The 14,680-nt window shown below is 45.6% G+C and overlaps 1 protein-coding gene across 4 annotated transcripts in view; it reads right to left on the bottom strand.

Moving 5' to 3' along the window:
- Window positions 1–14,680, bottom strand: part of PLA2G7 (phospholipase A2 group VII) — a 111,135-nt gene that overhangs the window by 11,734 nt on the left and 84,721 nt on the right. For all 4 annotated transcript variants that reach the window (XM_075338815.1, XM_075338814.1, XM_075338813.1 and 1 more), the window contains 3 exons: window positions 14,379–14,470; window positions 8,983–9,153; window positions 1,435–1,583 (listed from right to left, as the gene is read on the bottom strand). In XM_075338815.1, coding sequence (XP_075194930.1) covers window positions 1,435–1,583; window positions 8,983–9,153; window positions 14,379–14,470 — 412 coding nt within the window. The remainder of the gene's footprint in view (window positions 1–1,434; window positions 1,584–8,982; window positions 9,154–14,378; window positions 14,471–14,680) is intronic.

The following is a 14,680-nucleotide window of genomic DNA, read 5'->3' as shown; positions in this document are numbered from 1 at the left end:
AATGGGTCATCAGCCAGGATTTGGCACAGAAGCCGGTATCCAACTGCCAAGGCAAAGGACAGAAGTCTAGGAAAGTAAGGGACAAAACTGTAAATATTGAGTCTTACATATACTTTATATATTTGTTAATAGAAGTATAACAAGTTATGAAATACTGCTTGTACTTCAGTAAACACATTCACAAGTCAGTGATTTTCTCGACTGAGACAATTGGGCCGAGTCCAAACAGTGTTTTCAGAGTTTCTGCAGCGTTTGTTCAGCGTGACAACAGTTTTTAAACGCAAAAAAAGTGTTTCTCTGCTGTCTATCAGTCTGTGAAAAATGGACAGAACATAAATAGCATCTGAGTGCTGTCCGATTTTTTTTTTCCCGGACTCGTAGACTTCTATTGCAGAATTTAATCCGACACTTGGCTCAATATCGGACATAGCGCCGCAGTTTTGCACAGGCCACTCGGTTTGCAAAATTATCACAGACATGTGAACAGCCTCATAGACTGTCATAGACATGAGTGTGATTTGTGAAAACACGGACAACACTCGTGCGTGAAAATCTAATGAACCCTAATGGGTCTAAAAACACCAACTGTGACAAACAAAACGTTTGGCTACAACTGTACAGAGGCGACAATCACCACTCACCTTCCAATGAGCCGCACACTCTTAATTGCCTGTAGTATTTGTCAATTAGGCTTTGGGGGTCCTTAGGTGAAAATCCTCCTTATCTGATGTGTATGGGGTCCTGCTGACCCTTCTCCATCCACATATGTTCAGGATAGGAGACCCCTGACTGTGAGACTGGCCTAAAGGGGGCTTTACACGGTAGTGATATCGCTAGCAATTTCTAGCGATAGCGAGCGTGTAAGTACCCGCCCCCGTGCGCATGCGATTGTTTGTGATCGCTGCCATAGCGAACATTATCGCTACGCAGCGTCACACATACTTACCTGGTCGGCGGCGTCGCTGTGACTGCCGAACAATCCCTCCTTCAAGGGGGAGGGACGTTCGACATCACAGCGACGTCACCGCAACGTCACTAAGCGGCCGGCCAATGAAAGCGAAGGGACGGAGCTGATGTAAACATCCCGCCCACCTCTTCCTTCTGCATTGCGGCCGGCAGCAGGTAAGGAGACGTTCCTCGCTCATGCGGTGTCACACATAGCGATGTGTGCTGCCGCATGAGCGATGAACCACAACGCTAAACAACCCTTACCGATTTTTGAGTTTGGGACGACCTCTCCATGGTGAACGATTTTCACCATTTTTGAGGTCGCCTAAGGTCGCTGGTAAGTATTACACGCTGCGATATTGATAATGACGCCGAATGTACGTCACTAACAATGTGACCCCGACGACCAAACATTAACGATATCGTAGCGTGTAAAGCCCCCTTTACTGTTTCCCCCTCACATACCATGCTGAGTCAGGTACTCACCTAGATGCCGCTGTAAGAAGGCTAATGTGACATTATTAATAATGTCCATCCCCACGTACGGATCAATTTCTCCTTTCAACTTGAAGAATTTCCCTATTAGGTAACCGGTCAGAAAGGTGAAGTCAGGAAAACTCTGGTGGACGCTGCCCCTGCAGAGACATCACATAAATAAGACCGCCATTAGCAAAACCTAATATGCAAGCTCTACAGCAGTTGTCCGGTTAAAAAAAGTGTAATATTTTCACTGCATTTGTTTGGGCCTCATGCATATAATTATACAGGACCCTATTTATTCGCAGATTGTGTTATATAGCCGTTAGATTAGTGGCAGTAATATTAGCACTATACTGTTCACTTTCCATTACAATGAGGCCTGGTAGCAGGACAGATAAAACCAAGTTTTACAATGTTATTTTATGAGTTATGCAAATAGATTCTGTATATATGCATGTACAATATATATAATATATTATATATATATATATATATATATATATATATATATATATATAATATATTATATATATATATATATATATATATATATATATATATATATATATATATATATATATATATATATATATATATATATATATATATATATACACACATTATTGTGGGTGTATGTGTGTGTGTATATATATATATATATATATATATATATATATATATATATATATATATATATATATATATAATTACACACACGTACGTATGCAGCTTTGGCAAAACAGTGACCACTAAAAAATTTCCAGTTTTTCTGATTTTTCTCTTTATAGAATAAAAACAATTTACATTTCACTCAAAAATATACCTATAAACTACTGACGTCTCTGAATTTCCAAGCAATAAATTTTGTATTTATTTTCTGAAAATGAAAAATAATCAAAGTAACAAAAAAAAAAAAAAAAAAAAAAAAGCACTGCTTCCTCAAATAATGCAATGAAAACAAGTTCATAATCATTTATAAACAACAATACCAATAATGTTTTAATTCAGGAAGAGTTCAGAAATCAATATTTTGTGGAGTAACCATGATTTTTAATCCCAGCTTTCATGCGTCTTGGCTGCTTTCTACCAGTCTGTCACTCTGCTTTTGGGTGACCTTATGCCACTTCTGGTGCAAAAATTTAGGCAGTTCTTCTTTGTTTGATGGCTTGTGACTATCAATCTTCCTCTTGATTACATTCCAGAGGTTTTCATGTTTTCAGGTCTGGAGATTGCTCGGAAATTCGGACACGTTGTCAGTAATTTATAGAATAAAAGAACAATTTACATTTCACTCAAAAGAAGGGAATTTTGTTTACTTACCGTAAATTCCTTTTCTTCTAGCTCCAATTGGGAGACCCAGACAATTGGGTGTATAGCTTCTGCCTCCGGAGGCCACACAAAGTATTACACTTAAAAGTGTAAAGCCCCTCCCCTTCTGCCTATACACCCCCCCGTGAGTCACGGGCTCCTCAGTTTTGGTGCAAAAGCAGGAAGGAGGAAACTTATAATTTGGTCTAAAGTAATTCAATCCGAAGGAAGTTCGGAAAACTGAAAACCATTCAACATGAACAACATGTGTACACAAAGAACAACAGCCCGAAGGGAACAGGGGCGGGTGCTGGGTCTCCCAATTGGAGCTAGAAGAAAAGGAATTTACGGTAAGTAAACAAAATTCCCTTCTTCTTTGTCGCTCCATTGGGAGACCCAGACAATTGGGACGTCCAAAAGCAGTCCCTGGGTGGGTAAAATAATACCTCGTAATAGAGCCGTAAAACGGCCCCTTCCTACAGGTGGGCAACCGCCGCCTGAAGGACTCGCCTACCTAGGCTAGCATCTGCCGAAGCATAGGTATGCACCTGATAGTGTTTCGTGAAAGTGTGCAGGCTCGACCAGGTAGCCGCCTGACACACCTGCTGAGCCGTAGCCTGGTGCCGCAAAGCCCAGGACGCACCCACGGCTCTGGTAGAATGGGCCTTCAGCCCTGAGGGAACCGGAAGCCCAGAGGAACGGTAGGCTTCGAGAATTGGTTCCTTGATCCACCGAGCCAGGGTTGATTTGGAAGCCTGTGACCCTTTACGCTGGCCAGCGACAAGGACAAAGAGTGCATCCGAGCGGCGCAGGGGCGCCGTACGAGAAATGTAGAGTCTGAGTGCTCTCACCAGATCCAACAAGTGCAAATCCTTTTCACATTGGTGAACTGGATGTGGACAAAGAGAAGGTAAGGAGATATCCTGATTGAGATGAAAGGGGGATACCACCTTAGGGAGAAATTCCGGAACCGGACGCAGAACCACCTTGTCCTGGTGAAACACCAGGAAAGGAGCCTTGCATGACAGCGCTGCTAGCTCAGACACTCTCCGAAGTGATGTGACTGCTACTAGGAAGACTACTTTCTGCGAAAGGCGTGAAAGAGAAATATCCTTCATTGGCTCAAAAGGTGGTTTCTGAAGAGCCATCAGCACCCTGTTCAGATCCCAGGGTTCTAACGGACGCTTGTAAGGAGGAACTATGTGACAAACCCCCTGCAGGAACGTGCGCACCTTTGGAAGTCTGGCTAGGCGCTTCTGGAAAAACACAGAGAGCGCTGAGACTTGTCCCTTAAGAGAACCGAGCGACAAACCCTTTTCCAATCCGGATTAAAGGAAGGAAAGAAAAGTGGGCAAGGCAAATGGCCAGGGAGTAAAACCCTGATCAGCGCACCAGGATAAGAATATTCTCCACGTCCTGTGGTAGATCTTGGCGGACGTTGGTTTCCTGGCCTGTCTCATACTGGCAATGACCTCTTGAGATAACCCTGAAGATGCTAGGATCCAGGACTCAATGGCCACACAGTCAGGTTGAGGGCCGCAGAATTCAGATGGAAAAACGGCCCTTGAGACAGCAAGTCTGGTTGGTCTGGTAGTGCCCACGGTTGACCTACCGTGAGATGCCACAGATCCGGGTACCACGACCTCCTCGGCCAGTCTGGAGCGACGAGGATGGCGCGGCGGCAGTCTGACCTGATCTTGCGTAACACTCTGGGCAACAGTGCCAGAGGAGGAAACACATAAGGCAGTTGAAACTGCGACCAATCCTGAACTAATGCGTCTGCCGCCAGAGCTCTGTGATCTTGAGACCGTGCCATGAATGCCGGGACCTTGTTGTTGTGCCGGGACGCCATTAGGTCGACGTCCGGCATCCCCCAGCGGCAACAGATCTCTTGAAATACGTCCGGGTGAAGGGACCATTCCCCTGCGTCCATGCCCTGGCGACTGAGAAAATCTGCTTCCCAGTTTTCTACGCCCGGGATGTGAACTGCGGATATGGCGGATGCTGTGGCTTCCGCCCACAGCAGAATCCTCCGGACTTCCTGGAAGGCTTGCCGACTGCGTGTGCCGCCTTGGTGGTTGATGTATGCCACCGCTGTGGAGTTGTCCGACTGAATTCGGATCTGTTTGCCTTCCAGCCACGGCTGGAACGCTTTTAGGGCAAGATACACTGCCCTTATCTCCAGAACATTGATCTGCAGGGAGGACTCTGGCTGAGTCCAGGTACCCTGGGCCCTGTGGTGGAGAAAGACCGCTCCCCACCCTGACAGGCTCGCGTCCGTCGTGACCACCGCCCAGGATGGTGGTAGGAAGGATTTCCCCTTCGACAATGAAGTGGGAAGAAGCCACCACCGAAGAGAGGCTTTGGCTGCCTGAGAAAGGGAGACGTTCCTGTCGAGGGACGTCGACTTCCTGTCCCACTTGCGGAGAATGTCCCATTGAAGTGGACGCAGATGAAACTGCGCAAAAGGAACTGCCTCCATTGCTGCCACCATCTTCCCTAGGAAGTGCATGAGGCGCCTCAAGGGGTGTGACTGGCCTTGAAGGAGAGACTGCACCCCTGTCTGTAGTGAACGCTGTTTGTCCAGCGGAAGCTTCACTATCGCTGGAAGAGTATGAAACTCCATGCCAAGATATGTCAGTGATTGGGCCGGTGTCAGATTTGACTTTGTGAAATTGATGATCCACCCGAATCTCTGTAGAGTCTCCAGAGCAATGTCCAGGCTGTGTTGGCATGCCACTCGGGAGGGTGCCTTGACAAGCAGATCGTCTAAGTAAGGGATCACCGAGTGTCCCTGAGAGTGTAGGACTGCTACAACTGCTGCCATGACCTTGGTGAAGACCCGTGGTGCTGTCGCCAGGCCGAAAGGCAGTGCCACGAACTGAAGGTGTTCGTCCCCTATGGCGAAACGCAGGAAGCGCTGATGCTCTGGTGCAATCGGTACGTGGAGATAAGCATCTTTGATGTCGATTGATGCTAGGAAATCTCCTTGGGACATTGAGGCGATGACGGAGCGGAGCGATTCCATCCGGAACCGCCTGGTTTTCACGTGTTTGTTGAGCAGTTTTAGGTCCAGAACAGGACGTAAAGATCCGTCCTTTTTTGGCACCACAAACAAGTTGGACTAAAAACCGTGACCCTGTTGCTGAAGAGGAACAGGGATCACCACTCCTTCTGCCTTCAGAGTGCACACCGCCTGAAGAAGAGCATCGGCTCGCTCGGGGGGCGGAGATGTTCTGAAGAAACGAGTCGGAGGACGAGAGCTGAGCTCTATCCTGTAACCGTGAGACAGAATGTCTCTCACCCAACGGTCTTGTACCTGTGGCAACCAGGCGTCGCAAAAGCAGGAGAGCCTGCCACCGACCGAGGATGCGGCGTGAAGAGGCCGAAAGTCATGAGGAGGCCGCTTTGGGAGCGGTTCCTCCGGCGGTCTTTTTAGGACGTGACTTAGACCGCCATGAATCGGAGTTCGTCTGACCCTTCTGTGGCCTGTTGGACGAGGAGAATTGAGACCTGCCCGCGGGCCGAAAGGACCGAAACCTCGATTGTACCTTCCGTTGTTGAGGTCTTTTTGGTTTGGACTGGGGTAAGGATGAGTCCTTTCCCTTGGATTGTTTAATGATTTCATCCAATCGCTCACCAAACAGGCGGTCGCCAGAAAATGGCAACCCGGTTAAGAACTTTTTGGAAGCAGAGTCTGCCTTCCATTCACGTAGCCACATGGCCCTGCGGACTGCCACCGAATTGGCGGATGCTACCGCCGTACGGCTCGTAGAGTCCAGGACAGTATTAATGGCGTAGGACGCAAACGCCGACGCCTGAGAGGTTAATGACACCACCTGCGGAGCAGAGGCACGTGTGACTGCATTAATCTGCGAGTGACAAGCTGAGATAGCTTGGAGCGCCCATACGGCTGCGAATGCCGGAGCAAAGGATGCGCCGATAGCCTCATAGATGGTTTTCAACCAGAGCTCCATCTGTCTGTCAGTGGCATCTTTGAGTGAAGCCCCATCTTCCACTGCAACTATGGATCTAGCCGCCAGTCTGGAGACTGGAGGATCCACCTTGGGACACTGAGCCCAACCCTTGACAACGTCAGGGGGGAAGGGATAACGTGTGTCCTTAAGGCGCTTAGAAAAGCGCTTATCTGGACAAGCTCGGTGTTTCTGGACTGCCTCTCTGAAATCGGAGTGATCCAGGAACATACTCATTGTACGCTTGGGAAACCTAAAACGGAATTTCTCCTGCTGAGAAGCTGACTCCTCAATTGGAGGAGCTGGGGGAGAAAGCTCCAACACCTGATTGATGGACGCTATAAGGTCGTTCACTATGGCGTCCCCTTCTGGTGTATCTAGGTTGAGAGCGGCTTCAGGATCAGAGTCCTGATCTGCCCCCTCCGCTTCATCCTCTAGAGAGTCCTCCTGCTGAGACCCTGAGCAGTGTGATGAAGTCGAGGGAAGCTCCCAGCGACCCCGCTTAGGTGGTCTGGGACTGCGGTCCGTGTCAGAGACCTCACCTTGAGACCTATGAGTCACCCCAGGAGCACTTTGCTGCTCCAACCGAGGGGGGCCTGGGGTCAATGATTCAACAGTGCCCGGGGCCTGTGTTACAGGTCTGGACTGCAAAGCTTCTAGTATCTTAGCAGACCATTTATCCATAGTCTCAGAAAGTTTGTCAGCGAATACTGCAAACTCCGTCCCTGTCACCTGGACAGTGGCAGCCGGTGTTTCTACCTGGGCCGAGGGTCCCACTAGTGGCTGAGGCTCCGGCTGAGTAAGTACCATAGGTGCCGAGCATTGCACACAATGAGGGTAGGTGGAACCTGCAGGTAGCATAGCCGCACATGAGGTACAGGTTGCAAAGTAAGCCTGTGCTTTGGCACCCTTGCTATTTGCAGACGACATGCTGTTGTCTCCTCTGAGTACAATCTGGGAGGGTATATAGCCAAAAACCAGTGCGACCGTACAGAGTAAATGTATAGCATATAAACCTATATATATACACTTCGGCACCCAGGGGGGCCAGCACCTAGAAACAGGTGCGGCTTACCGACCGCCCAAAGCGGTTGTGTGACCACCAGATTCCCTGCCTGGATCTCCCAGAGCCGTTTGTCTCTCCTCTCTAGCTTCAGAAGTGCTGACAGGAATGGCTGCCAGCGTTCTGTGAGGAGGAGGGGGCCATGGGCGTGCCCAAGAAAGTGCGGGAATCTGGTGTCCCACTGTGCTCAGTGAGGGGGGAGGAGGATACAAAGTATGCTCCAGCCCTCAGCGCTGACGTCCAGTGCAGCGTCCCTCCCTTCCCCTGACTGACAGGCCCGGGGGCGGGAATATGCGGTACTAGGCCGCAAAAGCCGGGGACTAAAGTTATGAGCGCGGCCGGCAAACAAGCGCGGCCAGCGCGGTAGTCCCGGCGCACTAACACACCCAGCAGTGCTGCAGCGTGTATGACACAAGCGCTCCATGCGCTGTCCCCAAGGGGACACAGAGTACCTCACAGTAGCAGGGCCTTGTCCCTGACGATACCCAGCTCCTGTCCAGCAGATTCCCCAGGGGCTGCGGAGGGAGCACGGTCCCAGTGTCTGGAGACCGATTAGGATCCCACTTCACCCAGAGCCCTGCAGGGATGGGGAAGGAAAACAGCATGTTGGCTCCTGCCTATGTACCCGCAATGGGTACCTCAACCTTAACCGCACCGCCGACCAGAGTGGGGTGAGAAGGGAGCATGCTGGGGGCCCTATATGGGCCCACTTTTCTTCCATCCGAAATAGTCAGCAGCTGCTGCTGACTAAATTGTGGAGCTATGCGTGCATGTGTGCCTCCTTCGCACAAAGCATAAAAACTGAGGAGCCCGTGACTCACGGGGGGGTGTATAGGCAGAAGGGGAGGGGCTTTACACTTTTAAGTGTAATACTTTGTGTGGCCTCCGGAGGCAGAAGCTATACACCCAATTGTCTGGGTCTCCCAATGGAGCGACAAAGAAATATACCTATAAAAGAAAAAGCTGAAAAACTGAAAATTTTGCAGTGGTCTCTTAATTTTTGCCAGAGCTGTATATATACAAAATTGCTATTATGCAGATAAATAGACAAATACTCTGTATAGCACATTACATGTGTTATATGAAATTTACTTAGAAATTACATGTCCACGTCATTCATAATGGTGAGTCTGATGCATGTCCATTACTTGTACACCCAACATGCACATATTACAGACAGACACTAGACTAGGACGGCTGAGCACTTACTTGATTGTGATCATCTTCCTTTCTACGCTGGTGGAATCCAACTTCTTCATGAGTAGAATATTATCCACCCACTGGAACTTCTCAGAGTTGACGAATAAAACAGGTTGATGGATGGTGGAAAATATCTCATCTCTCAAGGGGAGCATCCAGGCATCCAGTGCCACAGCACACCTAACACCAACACAATGTACAGGGGGATATCATATCAGACTCCGCATTCAGCACAGGTACAGTTATGTACAAGAATATATCTACTGTAATACTGCCCCTTATATACAAGAATATAACTACTATAATACTGCCCCTATGTACAAGAATATAACTACTATAATACTGCCCCTATGTACAAGAATATAACTACTATAATACTGCCCCTTATATACAAGAATATAACTACTATAATACTGCCCCTTATATACAAGAATATAATTACTATAATACTGCCCCCTATGTACAAGAATCTAACTACTATAATACTGCCCCTTATATACAAGAATATAACTACTATAATACTGCTCCTATGTACAAGAATATAATTACTATAATACTGCCCCTATGTACAAGAATATATCTACTGTAATACTGCCCCTTATATACAAGAATATAACTACTATAATACTGCCCCTATGTACAAGAATATAACTACTATAATACTGCCCCTTATATACAAGAATATAACTACTATAATACTGCCCCTTATATACAAGAATATAATTACTATAATACTGCCCCCTATGTACAAGAATCTAACTACTATAATACTGCCCCTTATATACAAGAATATAACTACTATAATACTGCTCCTATGTACAAGAATATAATTACTATAATACTGCCCCTATGTACAAGAATATATCTACTATAATACTGTCCCTTATATACAAGAATATAGCTACTATAATACTGCTCCTATGTACAATAATATAACTACTATAATACTGCCCCCTATGTACAAGAATATAACTACTATAATACTGTCCCTATGTACAATAATATAACTACTATAATACTGCCCCTTATATACAAGAATATAACTACTATAATACTGCCCCTTATATACAAGAATATAACTACTATAATACTGCCCCTTATATACAAGAATATAACTACTATAATACTGCTCCTATGTACAAGAATATAATTACTATAATACTGCCCCTATGTACAAGAATATATCTACTATAATACTGCCCCTTATATATAAGAATATAGCTACTATAATACTGCTCCCTGTGTACAAGAATATAACTACTATAATACTGTCCCTTATATACAAGAATATAACTACTATAATACTGCCCCTATGTACAAGAATATAGCTACTATAATACTGCCCCCTATGTTCAAGAATATAACTACTATAATACTGCCCCCTATGTACAAGAATATAACTACTATAATACTGCCCCCTATGTATAAGAATATAACTACTATAAAATACTTCCCCCTATGTACAAGAATATAACTACTATAATACTGCTCCTATGTACAATAATATAACTACTATAATACTGCCCCTTATATACAAGAATATAACTACTATAATACTGCCCCTTATATACAAGAATATAACTACTATAATACTGCCCCTTATATACAAGAATATAACTACTATAATACTGCTCCCTGTGTACAAGAATATATCTACTATAATACTGCCCCTTATATACAAGAATATATCTACTATAATACTGCCCCTTATATACAAGAATATAACTACTATAATACTGCTCCTATGTACAAGAACATAACTACTATAATACTGCTCCTATGTACAAGAATATAACTACTATAATACTGCCCCTTATATACAAGAATATAACTACTATAATACTGCCCCTATGTACAAGAATATAACTACTATAATACTGCTCCTATGTACAAGAATATAACTACTATAATACTGCTCCTATGTACAAGAATATAACTACTATAATACTGCTCCTATGTACAAGAATATAACTACTATAATACTGCTCCTATGTACAAGAATATAACTACTATAATACTGCTCCTATGTACAAGAATATAACTACTATAATACTGCCCCTATGTACAAGAATATAACTACTATAATACTGCTCCTATGTACAAGAATATAACTACTATAATACTGCCCCTATGTACAAGAAAATAACTACTATAATACTGCTCCCTAAGTACAAGAATATAACTATTATAATACTGCTCCTATGTAGAACAATATACAGTCATGGCTGAAAGTATTGGCACCCTTGAAATTGTTCCGGAAAAATGAACTATTTCTCCCAGAAAATGATTGCAATTACACAAGTTGTTATAAGAGCAAAAAAAGAAGGAAATACTAGGCACTATCCAGTTGATCAGCTGTTTAGTAATTGCCAGTCCAATCTTGTGACTGCACTATATGGCAGTAGATACAACAAGCAAAAAACGCGGTGCTCATTTCAAAAGTATCAGTCCATATATAACCGAAGAGAAGAGACAAAAGGCAAGCACCGGGTTGCTCAAAAAAAGAAGCCGTTTATTCGACCATTAGGGTCAGGGGGGATGGCGTAAGGGAGGGGGTACACACAGTACCTCGGACGACGGCCGTTTCGCATCTAACAATAACGCTTCCACAAGTCCACACAAGAAGACGTGCATTCACAAAACTTAAACACGTGCAGAAATCACCTGGTGTGCAACGTCATCAGTAATTAAAAAAAACAAAGTTAAACGCATACTTAAAACTGCAAAAAATAACACGTAAAAACACAGCCTTAGGCCCCCTTCACACGTCCGTGAAAATCACGCACGTGTTTCACGGACGTGTCAAAAGGTGTGTTTCCCCTCCGTGGGCCGTGTTTATGGCACTACGTATGTTCTCCGTGTGTTATCCGTGATAACACACGGAGAACGAGAACTTTCAACTCACCTGTCCCTGGCGTCGCTGTCCGTGGTGCTGATCTTCGGTCTCCAGCCCTGCCGACTCCCCGCTGCTGCTGCTTCCGGCCGCAGTGAAGTGAATATTAAATGAGCATAATGAGCGGCGGTCGAAAGCAAGTGACAGCAGCGGCAGAGACAGGAGGGCTGGAGAAGGCGAGTAAAGATTTGATATTTTTTTTCTCTGACACGTGAGTTTTCTCTGGGGTGTGTCACACGGGACCGCATCCACACTACATCCGTGTGGTAGGGATGCGGGCCGTGTGACACCCGTGCTGCCGGAAAAAAACGGACATGCCTCCGTATGGAGCACACGGGCTCACGTGTGCTCCACACGGAGGTACGGGCCAATGGCTGAACACGTGCGTGCACATAAACCCATTGATTTTAATGGGTTTACGTGTGCCCATGTCTCCGGTACATGCGGGCACGGACCTAGCACGTACCGGAGACACGTGCGTGTGAAGGGGTCCTTAGAATGTACAATATTCAAGAATAGCATTCAATTTGACATGAACTGGATTTTTAAAGAAAGACTGTAACTGCTCTGGGTTCCACCCGTTCCAACCCTGCAAAACTTAAAGGGAACCTGTCATCAGAAATTTTGCACTAAACCTAAAAGATTCCCCCTCTGCAGCTCCTGGGCTGCATTCTAGCAATGTTCCTGTTGTTTATGTGCCCCCTTTCTGACCAAAATAAAGACTTTATAAAGTGGTACCTTTTTGTATTCAGATCTTGATAATGGTACACGGGGGCGGGCTCTCTGGTGTCCGTTAGTCTGCCTCCCTGTCGCTTTACGCCATCCCCCATCGTGCAATTTCAAAGAGGTGACGTGAGGTAAGCTGGCCAGCGCTTGCGCAGAACGGTGGAGGCGGCGCTGAAAGCGCGAGCACGAGATTATAGGCGGGTACTTGCTGATGAAAATCACATCGCCGCCCATAATCTCGCGCATGCGCAACACGTCACCAGCGGTCACACTGCACATTGCAGTCCCGCGAGAGTGGCACGGCGCATTCGCGAGATTATCGCCGCCCATAATCTCGCGCATGCGCAACATGTCACCAGCGGTCACACTGCACATTGCAGTCCCGCGAGAGTGGCACGGCGCATGCGCGAGATTATGGCCGCCCATAATCTCGCGCATGCGCCGCGCCACTCTCGCGGGACTGTGCAATGTTCACAGTGTGACCACTGGTGACGTGTTGCGCATTGATTATGGGCGGCGCTGTGACTTTCATCAGCAAGTACCCACCCATAATCTCGTGGTCGCGCTTTCACCGCCGCCTCCACCGTTTTGTGCAAGCGTTGGCCAACTTACCTCACGTCACCTCTTTGAAATTGCGCGATGGGGGACAGCCTAACGGACACCAGAGACCCCCGCCCCCGTGTACCATTATCAAGATCTGAATACAAAAAGGTACCACTTTATAAAGTCTTTATTTTGGTCAGAAAGGGGGCACAAGAACAACAGGAACATTGCTAGAATGCAGCCCAGGAGCTGCAGAGGGGGAATCTTTTAGGTTTAGTGCAAAATTTCTGATGACAGGTTCCCTTTAATACAGTACTATCTGCTTGATGAACCTCTTTTATATGGTTAATCAGCTTAGTTGCTCCTATGCCAGTTGCAATAGAGTTCTTATGATCCCTAAATCTAACGAACATGGCAAACAGCAGCCTAGCTTTTTTATGTTTTTGTGTCAGTAGTGGGGTCCTCCTGGGTCTCCCCCATAGCGATTCAATTCATTCCGATGTGGACAGATAGTTTGCACTAACACTGATACCCCCTGAGCTGCAGGACAGCTTGGATTTCTTTGAAACCAGATTGGGGCAGCTTATCCACCATTCGGACTATCTTGCATTTCAACTTTTCATCAATTTTTCTCTGCCATCAACATCCAGGGACATTCTCTACAGTGCCATGGGTTGTACAATTTTTGATCATGTTGTGCACAGTGAACAAAGATCTCGGGAAATGGACTTGAACCCTTGAGATTGTTGATATTTTTCAACAATTTTGTTCTCAAGTCCTCAGACAGTTCTCTACTCCTCTCTCTGTTCTCCATGCTCAATGTGGCACACACAGACACACAATGCAAAGATTGAGTCAACTTCTCCCCTTTTTATCTGGTTGCAAGTGTGATTTTCATATTGCCCACACCTGTTACTTGAATTTGAAGGAGCATCACATATCACATGCTTGAAACAAAGTTGTTTACCTACAATTTTGGAAAGTTAGCAACAATTTTGTCCAGCCCATTTTTGGACCTTTGTGTGAAATTATGCCTAATTTGCCTTTTTTTTTCCTCCATGTGTGATTGCAGGAATTTTCTGGAAGAAATACTTCCCTTTCTGAAACAATTTCAAGGGTGCCAACACTTTCGGTCATGACTAAATACTATAACACTGCCTCCTAGGGGGAATAATATAACTAATACTGTGTATGTGGGAATTAATTTTAGTAAAATATTTTTCATCTCTACATAAATTCTTACCTAAGCCGTGTATCTCTACCGAGAGCCTTGATTGCAGTCGCTGCCCCAAACGAATGTCCGGCAGCTGCCACTTTTTGAACATCAATAGAATCCTAAAGTAAGATAGACGGGTAAGAGAACATAAAATAAAACACAAAACTGAAGAAAATATGGGAGAGAACAGAACTATAGAAAAATACAAGCACCGTATTTTTCGGATTATAAAACGCACTTTTCCTCTCAAAAATTGGGTGGAAAATGAGGGGTGTGTCTTAAAATCCGAATGCAGCTTACCAGGGGGTGGTGAAGAGGGGTCAAAGAAG

This window comes from Anomaloglossus baeobatrachus, chromosome 3 (assembly GCF_048569485.1).
Source record: "Anomaloglossus baeobatrachus isolate aAnoBae1 chromosome 3, aAnoBae1.hap1, whole genome shotgun sequence".
Classification (NCBI taxonomy): Eukaryota; Metazoa; Chordata; class Amphibia; order Anura; family Aromobatidae; genus Anomaloglossus; species Anomaloglossus baeobatrachus.
The sequence above is the reverse complement of the archived record's forward strand: the minus strand, read 5'-3'. Positions and strand labels throughout refer to the sequence as shown.